This window comes from Oncorhynchus mykiss, chromosome 7 (genome assembly GCF_057628025.1).
Source record: "Oncorhynchus mykiss isolate SJ-2025 chromosome 7, ASM5762802v1, whole genome shotgun sequence".
Classification (NCBI taxonomy): domain Eukaryota; kingdom Metazoa; phylum Chordata; class Actinopteri; order Salmoniformes; family Salmonidae; genus Oncorhynchus; species Oncorhynchus mykiss.
Window position 1 is genome coordinate 72,176,308 of NC_143028.1, and position 14,701 is coordinate 72,191,008.

General features: G+C 43.3%; 1 protein-coding gene across 4 annotated transcripts in view; it reads left to right on the forward strand.

Moving 5' to 3' along the window:
* The window catches only part of LOC110528540 (TOX high mobility group box family member 2), a 217,309-nt gene that overhangs the window by 137,484 nt on the left and 65,124 nt on the right, over nucleotides 1–14,701 (forward strand). For all 4 annotated transcript variants that reach the window (XM_036984125.2, XM_036984126.2, XM_090241935.1 and 1 more), the window contains one exon: nucleotides 2,034–2,297. In XM_036984125.2, coding sequence (XP_036840020.2) covers nucleotides 2,034–2,297 — 264 coding nt within the window. The remainder of the gene's footprint in view (nucleotides 1–2,033; nucleotides 2,298–14,701) is intronic.

Consider the following 14,701-nt stretch of genomic DNA (forward strand, 5'->3'; position numbering starts at 1 on the left):
GACCAGATTGAGGCTGGGTTTTTTATGTAGAATTTTTCAGTCTATGTCTTTCATTTGCTGTAGGGGTTATTTAGCATTATAAACTGGGTGGTTCGTGCCATGAATGCTGATTGGCTGACATCCGTGGTATATCACACCGTATACCACGTGTGTGACAAAACATTTATTTTTCCTGCTCTAATTACGTTGGTAACCAGTTTATAATAGCAATAAGTCACATCTGGATTACTGAAGTGATCAAAGAATCTAATGCATTAAACTGGCTATAATTAAGCAATAAGGCACGAGGGGGTGTGGTAAATGGCCAATATACCACGGCTAAGGGATGTATCCAGGCACTCCGCGTTGCGTCAAGCTGAAGAACATCCCTTAGCCGTGGTATATTGGCCATTTACCACACCACCTCGTGCCTTATTGCTTAATTATAGCCAGTTTAATGCATTAGATTATTTGATCACTTCAGTAAAAGCTATTGGTGGTGGGTTGACTTAATATGTTCTAGCGGTTTCGTACACAACAGACTGGTGGTGGGTTGATATGAAATAATTGTGTCTTACTACAGTACTGACAGTAGCTAGCTGTCTACTACCTTTCAGTTATTTACTTCAACTTTAGTAGAAAAGAGCTCTCTGAGAATCCTTTTTCCTTGGCTTTGCCTTGTATTTTCTGAAAGGATTCTCTTTAGATAAATGACCACTCCAGTGAAGAGGATGACAGCCTACACAAAGATGATATTGAATTGATTTCTGAAATGTTTCAGAACTGACATTTTTATGTATACGCCAAGAAATGAATCATAAAAAATGGATTAAAAACCCCTTGAATGGCTGACACAGGAATATTATTTGTGATGATTAACTTGACTCAGTCATTACAGAGGGAGTCAAGTCAGAGTGCCTCAGACAAAATTGCTTTTTTCGTTCCCATTGAATTTCCCAGGTATTTATTTAATTTTTTTCCCTACTTTAGAATTCAGAATGATATTTTTCCAGATATGCATACTGCTATTCTGAAAACATGGAAACAAATGATCTGCTGTATTTCATGTACATTTAGTGTATTCAGATGTCTGAAAGCTCATGTTACTGTTATGCACTAGAGACTTTAAACATGAGAAGCTTATAGGTAGCGTGTAACTGAGGACTGTGGGTGGAGAGTGGGGTTATAGGGAGATGTACCCTTTATCATTGTCATAACAACCATCCCTGGGGTGGGGGGTGGGGGGCACCCTTTCCTCATTAAATAATTGACTGTTCTCAAAATGACCTCTCCCCTACACACCTAAGATGGTCTAAAATCCTACAGTTCTCAGGGCTAATCTACCTATAAGCTACATCAAACCTACAATGTTCATGGCTAACCTACCTATAAGCTACATCAAACCTACAATGTTCATGGCTAACCTACCTATAAGCTACATCAAACCTACAATGTTCATGGCTAACCTACCTATAAGCTACATCAATCCTACAGTTCTCATGGCTAACCTACCTATACGCTACATCAATCCTACAGTTCTCATGGCTAACCTACCTATACGCTACATCAAACCTACAGTTCTCATGGCTAACCTACCTATACGCTACATCAAACCTACAGTTCTCATGGCTAACCTACCTATACGCTACATCAAACCTACAGTTCTCATGGCTAACCTACCTATACGTTACATCAATCCTACAATGTTCATGACTAACCTACCTATACGTTACATCAATCCTACAGTTCTCATGGCTAACCTACCTATACGCTACATCAAACCTACAGTTCTCAGGGCTAATCTACCTATAAGCTACATCAAACCTACAGTTCTCAGGGCTAATCTACCTATAAGCTACATCAAACCTACAATGTTCATGGCTAACCTACCTATAAGCTACATCAATCCTACAGTTCTCATGACTAACCTACCTATACGTTACATCAATCCTACAGTTCTCATGACTAACCTACCTACGCGCTACATCAATCCTACAGAGCTCATGGCAGTACATACAATCTCACATCATCTCCCTCTCTGTTTGTCCTTCCAGAGCTATTCCGGACAGGGAGGAGGAGGAGGCGGTGGGAACGGTGCGGGGGACGAGGACTACGAGATCCCCCCCATCACCCCTCCTAACCACGCCGAGCCCTCCCTTCTCCACCTGATGGACCCAGAGTCGGGCTACCTGTGCCACTCCCTAGGGGCCCACCACAACGGCCTGCTCAACCCCTACTCTTACCAGGAGCTGCCCGCCCTCATGATGTCCAATATGCTGGCCCAAGACGGCCACCTGCCCTCCAGCCAAATGCCCTCGGTGAGTCCCCCACAAGCGGTTTGCTTTGATATCACACCTGGGTTGAAATACTATTTGAAATCATTTCAAATACTTCATCTGTGCTCTATTTAGTTTTCCTGTTGCAATGGAGCTAGTAGACCAGTTCTACAAACGACTGGTCCGCCCACCTGGCAGACCAGGCAGCCTTAAGCAAACACAACAAAGTATTGCAAGTAGTCGGTCTGATACTGATTCACCCACTCCATAATTTGGTGGTAGCAACGACTGGTGGTCAGAGGGTTGTGTTCCTTGTCGCTTGCCTGAGGAGACTAGTATGCCTAAAATAGTTTGCAGTTTGAAACAGATACAGTTTGGATGAGGAGAACATAGATGGTTTTGCTCAAGGGAAAGCACTAGACTGCCTTCTCTTCTGCTTTGTAACTTTTTGAATAGTCAAATTTTACGTTAACAACACAGGCTATGTAAATCATGTCTCTGTTGGTTTCATATGACATGCAATATCAAGAAGAAGGTAAAGTAAGAGATTGCCCTGTCAGCTCTGACACACAAAGGTTTGTGGGTAAATCCAGCAGTGTCAAACATCCAATATGAATACACTGATTGCTATAATGTGTGAATACAGCCTCACTCAGCCTTTTTACACAAACTTCTTCAGTGTGCCACAAGTTGTCATCCTTAGCCATAATTGTATTCATGAGAAAAGGCAGGAAATCAACATTGTTTCCATATGTCTGGAATGAGATCATTCTCTATAAAACAGTAAAATGCATCCCAAATGGCACCCTCTTCTCTTCAAGGTGCACTACTTTTGACAAGGGCTCATAGGGCTCTGGTTGAAAGTAGTGCACTATGTAGGGAATAGGGTGCATTTTGGGCCATATTTATCATGTACTGTATACACCATCAGTATAATGAAACTGTCTGTATAGAGAGTAGAGACACTTTCATGTACCTGGTCAGAGAAACAAACTTGTCATTTTAACTGAGAAAATTAAATTGACTTTTTTTATACAGAAACTGTATAGAGACTGAGAGTTCAAGGTATTAACTTAGGACCAGCATATCTGATTGTATACTTGGTCATACTGTATCATCAATACACACAATTATGGCTTTGGAAATGATATAAAAAAAACAAATATCAGCTTTTTTAATACTATGAAAAGTATTATCCAGACAGTAAATATGGATATTTGATATTTCACAAAATAACTATGGTTTCCTTTGAATTATGGTGTCTTTTGAGAGTCTTTTAATGTAGCCATATAGAGGACATGGAGGTATTTTCGTGGCGACACTAAACAGGATGAGACCTTCAAGCGTTCAAGAGTTTTGAAAAGCGCTATATAATAAAGTATTATTGATCAAGTATTATTATTATTTATTATTATTTATTATTATTATTTATTATTATTATTTATTATTATTATTATTATTATTATTATTCACAGCCATACATGTCTTCCACTTATAGTAATGGCTGCATCTTATTTGATCCTTACAGATCATCCAGGTTCTCAATTTGTCTTTTGTAGAAGCATATACAGAAAGAGCATCCATACATTGTGTACTAGATAACATCGTGATTGTATGTCATGTATATGTTTGCCCCAAATACATGATACACACAAGATTGTATACGTGGAGAAATGTATAAATACTCATGTACACAGTATTGTTTCGAGGGCAAGGAGTGTATTTGAATATGATTAATCACTATACTCATGTGACTTCACATCTGTATAGTATATATTGGTGTTGGTGTATATAGTTGTGTATATATTGGTGTATATATTAGTGTTGGTGTATATAGTTGGTTTATATATTAGTGTTGGTGTATATAGTTGGTTTATATATTAGTGTATATATTACTGATGGTGTATATAGTTGGTTTTTATATTGGTGTATATATTATGGATGGTGTATATAGTTGGTTTATATATTGGTGTATATATTACTGAATGTGTATATAGTTGTGTATATATTGGTGTATATATTAGTGTTGGTGTATATAGTTGGTTTATATATTGGTGTATATATTAGTGTTGGTGTATATAGTTGGTTTATATATTGGTGTATATATTACTGATGGTGTATATAGTTGGTTTATATATTGGTGTATATATTACTGATGGTGTATATAGTTCTACATGTTGGTGTATATTACTGATGGTGTATATAGTTGGTTTATATATTGGTGTATATATTACTGATGGTGTATATAGTTGGTTTATATATTGGTGTATATATTACTGATGGTGTATATAGTTCTACATGTTGGTGTATATTACTGATGGTGTATATAGTTGGTTTATATATTGGTGTATATATTACTGATGGTGTATATAGTTCTATATGTTGGTGTATATTACTGATGGTGTATATAGTTCTATATGTTGGTGTATATAGTTCTATATGGTGTATATAGTTCTATATATTGGTGCATATATTACTGATGGTGTATATAGTTGGTTTATATATTGGTGTATATACTACTGATGGTGTATATAGTTGTGTATATATTGGTGTATATATTAGTGTTGGTGTATATAGTTGGTTTATACTTTGGTGTATATATTAGTGTTGGTGTATATAGTTGGTTTATATATTGGTGTATATATTACTGATGGTGTATATAGTTGTGTATATATTGGTGTATATATTAGTGTTGGTGTATATAGTTGGCATATATTGATGTATGTTTTAGTGTTCAAATCAGAATCAGAATCAAATCAAATTTTGTTTGTCACATACACGTGTTTAGCACATGTTATTTTGGGTGTAGCAAAAGGCTTGTGTTTCTAGCTCCAACAGGGCAGTAATATCTAACAAGTAATATATAACAATAGACACAATCTAAAGTAAAGTAAAGTAAATAGAATTAAGAGTATATTACTTTTTTGACAAGCAATGTCAGAGCAGCATAGATTAAGATACAGTAGAATAGGATAGATTTTTTTTTATTTTTTTTAATTTTTTATTTCACCTTTATTTAACCAGGTAGGCTAGTTGAGAACAAGTTCTCATTTGCAACTGCGACCTGGCCAAGATAAGGCATAGCAGTGTGAACAGACAACACAGAGTTACACATGGAGTAAACAATTAACAAGTCAATAACACAGTAGAAAAAAGGGGAGTCTATATATACATTGTGTGCAAAAGGCATGAGAAGGTAGGCAAATAATTACAATTATGCAGATTAACACTGGAGTGATAAATGATCAGATGGTTATGTAAAGGTAGAGATAGAGATATTGGTGTGCAAAAGAGCAGAAAAATAAATAAATAAAAACAGTATGGGGATGAGGTAGGTGAAAATGGGTGGGCTATTTACCAATAGACTATGTACAGCTGCAGCGATCGGTTAGCTGCTCAGATAGCAGATGTTTGAAGTTGGTGAGGGAGATAAAAGTCTCCAACTTCAGCGATTTTTGCAATTCGTTCCAATCACAGGCAGCAGAGAACTGGAACGAAAGGCGGCCAAATGAGGTGTTGGCTTTAGGGATGATCAGTGAGATACACCTGCTGGAGCGCGTGCTACGGATGGGTGTTGCCATCGTAACCAGTGAACTGAGATAAGGCGGAGCTTTACAGTATATACGTATGAGATGTATATGGGGTTGACACTCTAGACCCAAACTGATATAGACCTATGTCCATCCTGCCTGGCCTTTCCAAAGTCTTCGAAAGCCAAGTTAACAAACAGATCACTGACCATTTAGAATCCCACCGTACCTTCTCCGCTGTGCTCAAGGTACTAAATGATATCATAACCGCCATCGATAAAAGACGTCTTCATCGACCTGGCCAAGGCTTTTGACTCTGTCAATCACCGTATGCTTATCGGCAGACTCGACAGCCTTGGTTTCTCAAATGACTGCCTCGCCTGGTTCTCCAACTACTTCTCTGATTGAGTTCAGTGTGTCAAATCGGAGGGCCTGTTGTCCGGACCTCTGGCAGTCTCTATGGGGGTGTCGCAGGGTTAAATTCTCGGGCCGACTCTTTTCTCTGTATACATCAATGATGTTGCTCTTGCTGTGGGTGATTCCCTGATCCACCTCTACTCAGACGACACCATTCTGTATACATCTGGCCCTTCTTTGGACACTGTGTTAACAAACCTCCAAACAAGCTTCAATGCCATACAACACTCCTTCCGTGGCCTCCAACTGCTCTTAAATGCTAGTAAAACTAAATGCATGCTCTTCAACCGATCACTGCCCGTACCCACCCGCCCGACTAGCATCACTACTCTGGACGGTTCTGACCTAGAATATGTGGACAACTACAAATACCTAGGTGTCTGGCTAGACTGTAAACTCTCCTTCCGGACTCATATTAAGCATCTCCAATCCAAAATTAAATCTAGAACCTGCTTCCTATTTCGCAACAAAGCCTCCTTCATTCACGCTGCCAAACAAACCCTCAAAAACGGACTATCTTACCGATCCTCGACTTCGGCGATATCATTTACAAAATAGCCTCCAACACACTGCTCAGCAAACTGGATGCAGTCTATCACAGTGCCATCCATTTTGTCACCAATGCCCCATTTACTACCCACCACTGCGACCTGTATGCTCTCGTCGGCTGGCCCTCGCTACATATTCTTCGCCAGACCCACTGGCTCCAGGTCATCTATAAGTCTTTGCTAGGTAAAACTCCGCCTTATGCCAGCTCACTGGTCACCATAACAACACCCACCCGTAGCACGTGCTCCAGCAGGTATATCTCACTGGTCATCCCCAAAGCCAACACCTCCTTTCCTTCCAGTTCTCTGCTGCCAATGACTGGAACGAATTGCAAAAATCGCTGAAGTTGGAGACTTATATCTCCCTCACTAACTTTAAGCATCAGCTATCTGAGCAGATCACCGATCGCTGCCGCTGTACACAGCCCATCTGTAAATAACCCATCCAACTACCTACCTCTTCACCATATTGTTTTTATTGACTTTTTTTGCTCTTTTGCACACCAGTATTTCTACTTGCACATCATCATCTGCACATCTATCACTCCAGTTAATTTGCTATATTGTAATTACTTTGCTACTATGGCCTATTTATTGCCTTACCTCCTTACTCCATTTGCACACACTGTATATAGACTTTTCTGTTGTTATTGACTGTACCTTTGCTTATCCCATGTGTAACTCTGTGTTGATGTTTTTTGTCGCACTGCTTTGCTTTATCTTGGCCAGGTCGCAATTGTAAATGAGAACTTGTTTTCAACTGGCCTACCTGGTTAAATAAAGGTGAAATATATATATATATTTTTTTTTTAAATAAGTAATGCAAAATATGTAAACATCATTAATATCAAGTTTCAGGTATGACCCAGATGCAGACACATGTTGAAAAATCAAATGTTTATTACTAAAACAGGTGCAGGCAAATGGCAGGCAAACGACAGGTCAAAGGCAGTGAGGGGTCAATAATACAGAGAGGGTGCAAAGGGTACAGAACAGAAGGCAGGGTCAGGGTCAGGGCAGGCAGGGGTCAATAATACAGAGAGGGTGCAAAGGGTACAGAACAGCAGGCAGGGCCAGGGTCAGGGTCAGGGCAGGCAGGGGTCAATAATACAGAGAGGGTGCAAAGGGTACAGAACAGAAGGCAGGGTCAGGGTCAGGGTCAGGGTCATGGTCACGGCAGGCAGGGGTCAATAATACAGAGAGGGTACAAAGGGTACAGAACAGCAGGCAGTCTCAGGGTCAGGGGTCAATAAGCCAGTAAGGTGAGGTAAGGTACAGAACAACAGGCAGTCTCAGGGTCAGGGCAAGCAGAGGTCAATAAGACAGTAAGGTGGGGTAAGGTACAGAACGGCAGGCAGTCTCAGGGTCAGGGGTCAATAAGCCAGTAAGGTGGGGTAAGGTACAGAATGGCAGGCAGTCTCAGGGTCAGGGGTCAATAAGCCAGTAAGGTACAGAACGGCAGGCAGTCTCAGGGTCAGGGGTCAATAAGCCAGTAAGGTACAGAACGGCAGGCAGTCTCAGGGTCAGGGGTCAATAAGCCAGTAAGGTACAGAACAACAGGCAGTCTCAGGGTCAGGGCAGGCAGGGGTCAATAAGCCAGTAAGGTATAGAACAGCAGGCAGGCTCAGGTTCAGGGCAGGCATAACGGTCAAAACCGGGAAGGACTAGAATACAGGAGCAAGAAACAGTCATGAGCAGGGGAACAAACTCTAGTAGGCTTCATGAACAAAATGAACTGGCAACAGACAAACAGAGAACACAGGTATAAAGACACAGGGGATAATGGGGAAGATTGGCGACACCTGGAGGGGGGTGGAGACAAGCATAAAGACGTGAAACAGATCAGGGTGTGACAATTAAAGTGACTAGTGTTCCAATTATTAAAGAGGCCAGTGACTTCAAGTCTATGTATATAGGGCAGCAGCCTCGAATGTGCTAGTAATGGCTATTTAACAGTCGGATGGCCTCGGTCCCAGCTTTGATTCACCTGTACTGACCTCGCCTTCTGGATGATAGCGGGGTAAATAGGCAGTGGCTCGGGTGGTTGTTGTCCTTTTTGCCTTCCTGTGACATCGGCTGCTGTAGGTGTCCTGGAGGGCAGGTAGTTTGACCCCGGTGACGTGTTGGGCAGACTGCACCACCCTCTGGAGAGCCCTGCGTTTGCCGGCAGTACAGTTTCCGTACCAGATGGTGATACAGCATAACAGGATGCTCTCAATTGTGCATCTGTTAAAGTTTGTGAGGGTTTTAGGTGCCAATCCAAATTTCTTCAGCCTCCCTAAGGTTGAAGAGGTGCTGCTGCGCCTTCTTCACCACACTGTCTGTGTGAGTGGACCATTTCAGTTTGTCAGTGATGTGTACGCTGAGTAACTTTAAGCTTTCCATCTTCTCCTGCTATCCTGACGATGTGGATGGGGTGTGTTCCCTCTGCTGTTTCCTGAAGTCCACGATCAGCTCCTTTGTTTTATTGACATTGGGTGAGAGGTGATTTTCCTGGCACCACAGTCCCTGGGCCCTCACCTCCTCCCTTTACTATTGGTATATATAGTTGGTGTATATATTGGCATATATATCAGAGTTGCTGTATCGGTGTGTATGTTGTTGTATTGGTGTTGTTGTGACAATCTTTTTCTACTGTATATATTTGTATCATGTTGTGTTGGAACACGGCTCAATGTGTTGTTGTGGCCACTTTTTCTACTTCTTCCTCTCCATAAACAGTATCTCTGCTCTTGAAATGGATCTAGTACATCTGGAGGTCAGGCCTTACATTCAGTCTTGAGCACATTGAAAAAAAAATCCATTAGGTTTCATCTTTCCTGCATCAGCCATTCTATTGTGGCTCTGCAGTGAGATCTGTTTTCATCAGAAAGATTCAATACGTGAGCTGGACAATGAAAAGAGTGCAATGGGGATGGATGGAGCGAAAATAAGAGAGAGGGAAGGGGGAGAGAGAGTGAGAGAGAGAGAGAGAAGGAAAGAGAGAGAGAGAGAGGGAGAGAGAGAGAGAGAGAGGTGGGGGGGAGAGAGAGAGAAGGGAGAAAGAGAGAGATTGAGAGAGAGAGAGAGAGAGAGAGAGAGAGAGAGAGGTGATCGAGAGAGAGAGAGAGAGAGAGAGAGAGAGAGAGAGACAGACAGACAGACAGACAGACAGACAGAGAGGTATATTGCTGAAAGGGAAAGTAGCTCTCATTCTAAATGGGCATTTATCATAAATTTTCAACACATTTATTTAAGGACTTGAGTATTAGATGTTTAAGAAATGATGCAGTTCAGAAAAAGAGGTTCACATATTTGGCCCTAACATAAATACTGAAAGACTAATGGGCTTCAAACCAAGCCATTCCAAATTCAGTAAACTAGCAGAACACCAGAAGTAATAAGTAGTTTGAAGGCAGAACATAACTTGGGTGTATAGGACAATACTTTGAATATACTGTAGCTTAGTATGTTATCTTATATTATATGCATATGTTATATGTATTAGCTCCCAGTGTTAAACATTTCAGGCCCAGCTGCCTTGTGGGATATATGGAATTTAGTGTGGAGGATCAGTGGATGGTGCTGGTGTGAATTAGCATGTATTAGCTGAAAGCTAATGGTATTGTTAGCTAGCGATGAACCTGCAAGTACGCATTTCGTTGCACTGTGTTCTCCATGTATATCATGTGTATATGACAAATAAATGAACTTGAACTTGAAAACCTAATAAGCTAAAAGCTAATAATATTAGCTAAAATCTTACAAGAGTGGGCACATTCATTTATCAACTAAAGCTGATAGCCTCTTCTTTCTGAACACTCCCAGACCGCCCTGTGTGCTAAATGCTAATGCTAAATGCTAGCTGTAGGTGCATACCTACTGTACAGCTTTACATCATCCCTATACACCCACACCTCTTATCCACAAACATATTACTTATGATTTGTGCTTCTTTTCAAAACTTTGCTCAGCCTCTTACCCTAACACACTAAAAACACGTGTCTATCAGCAAGCCACAAACACAGAGTGCTGAGAGACAATAAAACGCTCCCTCTCATCTGCATAGGTAAAGTACTAACTACGCTGTTGTTGTTTTTCCCCCAACAATTAGGCCTGAAACACATCCTTGACTGTAATTCCCTGATTTGGTTGAGAGGCATTTTCAATTCATAAGGGCCTAAACTGATGGTTATTGTGTTGCAGTCCCGAGCCCGTCCTGGACGAACCCGATATCTTTCAGAGAGCCTTTTCTCTGATGCACTTGGCAAGCCCTCCACTCTCTCTGTCAATGTGTTAACTGTCATAGCATCTTCCACAAGTTCCAAAACACATTAGACATTTAATATCCACGCTCAGGTTGCACTGAATTTATCCGTACAGTTTAGGGAGATAACCATCGGCCGGTGGTGGAGGGTTTCTGGACAAGAATTAGGTGGTGGAGGGTTTCTGGACTAGGATTAGGTGGTGGAGGGTTTCTGGACTAGGATTAGGTGGTGGAGGGTTTCTGGACTAGGATTAGGTGGTGGAGGGTTTCTGGACTAGGATTAGGTGGTGGAGGGTTTCTGGACTAGGATTAGGTGGTGGAGGGTTTCTGGACTAGGATTAGGTGGTGGAGGGTTTCTGGACTAGGATTAGGTGGTGGAGGGTTTCTGGACAAGAATTAGGTGGTGGAGGGTTTCTGGACAAGAATTAGGTGGTGGAGGGTTTCTGGACTAGGATTAGGTGGTGGAGGGTTTCTGGACTAGGATTAGGTGGTGGAGGGTTTCTGGACTAGGATTAGGTGGTGGAGGGTTTCTGGACTAGGATTAGGTGGTGGAGGGTTTCTGGACTAGGATTAGGTGGTGGAGGGTTTCTGGACTAGGATTAGGTGGTGGAGGGTTTCTGGACTAGGATTAGGTGGTGGAGGGTTTCTGGACTAGGATTAGGTGGTGGAGGGTTTCTGGACAAGAATTAGGTGGTGGAGGGTTTCTGGACAATAATTAGGTGGTGGAGGGTTTCTGGACTAGGATTAGGTGGTGGAGGGTTTCTGGACTAGGATTAGGTGGTGGAGGGTTTCTGGACTAGGATTAGGTGGTGGAGGGTTTCTGGACTAGGATTAGGTGGTGGAGGGTTTCTGGACAAGAATTAGGTGGTGGAGGGTTTCTGGACAAGAATTAGGTGGTGGAGGGTTTCTGGACTAGGATTAGGTGGTGGAGGGTTTCTGGACTAGGATTAGGTGGTGGAGGGTTTCTGGACAAGAATTAGGTGGTGGAGGGTTTCTGGACAAGAATTAGGTGGTGGAGGGTTTCTGGACAACAATTACGTGGTGGAGGGTTTCTGGACAAGAATTAGGTGGTGGAGGGTTTCTGGACAAGAATTAGGTGGTGGAGGGTTTCTGGACTAGGATTAGGTGGTGGAGGGTTTCTGGACTAGGATTAGGTGGTGGAGGGTTTCTGGACAAGGATTAGGTGGTGGAGGGTTTCTGGACTAGGATTAGGTGGTGGAGGGTTTCTGGACTAGGATTAGGTGGTGGAGGGTTTCTGGACTAGGATTAGGTGGTGGAGGGTTTCTGGACTAGGATTAGGTGGTGGAGGGTTTCTGGACTAGGATTAGGTGGTGGAGGGTTTCTGGACTAGGATTAGGTGGTGGAGGGTTTCTGGACTAGGATTAGGTGGTGGAGGGTTTCTGGACAACAATTACGTGGTGGAGGGTTTCTGGACTAGGATTAGGTGGTGGAGGGTTTCTGGACTAGGATTAGGTGGTGGAGGGTTTCTGGACAAGAATTACATGGTGGAGGGTTTCTGGACTAGGATTAGGTGGTGGAGGGTTTCTGGACTAGGATTAGGTGGTGGAGGGTTTCTGGACTAGGATTAGGTGGTGGAGGGTTTCTGGACTAGGATTAGGTGGTGGAGGGTTTCTGGACTAGGATTAGGTGGTGGCGGGTTTCTGGACTAGGATTAGGTGGTGGAGGGTTTCTGGACAACAATTACGTGGTGGAGGGTTTCTGGACTAGGATTAGGTGGTGGAGGGTTTCTGGACAAGAATTACGTGGTGGAGGGTTTCTGGACTAGGATTAGGTGGTGGAGGGTTTCTGGACAACAATTACGTGGTGGAGGGTTTCTGGACTAGGATTAGGTGGTGGAGGGTTTCTGGACTAGGATTAGGTGGTGGAGGGTTTCTGGACTAGGATTAGGTGGTGGAGGGTTTCTGGACTAGGATTAGGTGGTGGAGGGTTTCTGGACTAGGATTAGGTGGTGGAGGGTTTCTGGACTAGGATTAGGTGGTGGAGGGTTTCTGGACAACAATTACGTGGTGGAGGGTTTCTGGACTAGGATTAGGTGGTGGAGGGTTTCTGGACTAGGATTAGGTGGTGGAGGGTTTCTGGACAAGAATTACATGGTGGAGGGTTTCTGGACTAGGATTAGGTGGTGGAGGGTTTCTGGACTAGGATTAGGTGGTGGAGGGTTTCTGGACTAGGATTAGGTGGTGGAGGGTTTCTGGACTAGGATTAGGTGGTGGAGGGTTTCTGTACTAGGATTAGGTGGTGGCGGGTTTCTGGACTAGGATTAGGTGGTGGAGGGTTTCTGGACAACAATTACGTGGTGGAGGGTTTCTGGACTAGGATTAGGTGGTGGAGGGTTTCTGGACAAGAATTACGTGGTGGAGGGTTTCTGGACTAGGATTAGGTGGTGGAGGGTTTCTGGACAACAATTACGTGGTGGAGGGTTTCTGGACTAGGATTAGGTGGTGGAGGGTTTCTGGACTAGGATTAGGTGGTGGAGGGTTTCTGGACTAGGATTAGGTGGTGGAGGGTTTCTGGACAACAATTACGTGGTGGAGGGTTTCTGGACTAGGATTAGGTGGTGGAGGGTTTCTGGACTAGGATTAGGTGGTGGAGGGTTTCTGGACAATAATTACGTGGTGGAGGGTTTCTGGACTAGGATTAGGTGGTGGAGGGTTTCTGGACTAGGATTAGGTGGTGGAGGGTTTCTGGACTAGGATTAGGTGGTGGAGGGTTTCTGGACTAGGATTAGGTGGTGGAGGGTTTCTGGACTAGGATTAGGTGGTGGCGGGTTTCTGGACTAGGATTAGGTGGTGGAGGGTTTCTGGACAACAATTACGTGGTGGAGGGTTTCTGGACTAGGATTAGGTTGTGGAGGGTTTCTGGACTAGGATTAGGTGGTGGAGGGTTTCTGGACAAGAATTACGTGGTGGAGGGTTTCTGGACTAGGATTGGTTGGTGGAGGGTTTCTGGACTAGGATTAGGTGGTGGAGGGTTTCTGGACTAGGATTAGGTGGTGGAGGGTTTCTGGACTAGGATTAGGTGGTGGAGGGTTTCTGGACTAGGATTAGGTGGTGGAGGGTTTCTGGACTAGGATTAGGTGGTGGAGGGTTTCTGGACTAGGATTAGGTGGTGGAGGGTTTCTGGACAACAATTACGTGGTGGAGGGTTTCTGGACTAGGATTAGGTGGTGGAGGGTTTCTGGACAATAATTACGTGGTGGAGGGTTTCTGGACTAGGATTAGGTGGTGGAGGGTTTCTGGACTAGGATTAGGTGGTGGAGGGTTTCTGGACTAGGATTAGGTGGTGGAGGGTTTCTGGACTAGGATTAGGTGGTGGAGGGTTTCTGGACTAGGATTAGGTGGTGGAGGGTTTCTGGACTAGGATTAGGTGGTGGAGGGTTTCTGGACAACAATTACGTGGTGGAGGGTTTCTGGACTAGGATTAGGTGGTGGAGGGTTTCTGGACAATAATTACGTGGTGGAGGGTTTCTGGACTAGGATTAGGTGGTGGAGGGTTTCTGGACTAGGATTAGGTGGTGGAGGGTTTCTGGACTAGGATTAGGTGGTGGAGGGTTTCTGGACTAGGATTAGGTGGTGGAGGGTTTCTGGACTAGGATTAGGTGGTGGCGGGTTTCTGAACTAGGATTAGGTGGTGGAGGGTTTCTGGACAACAATTACGTGGTGGAGGGTTTCTGGACTAGGATTA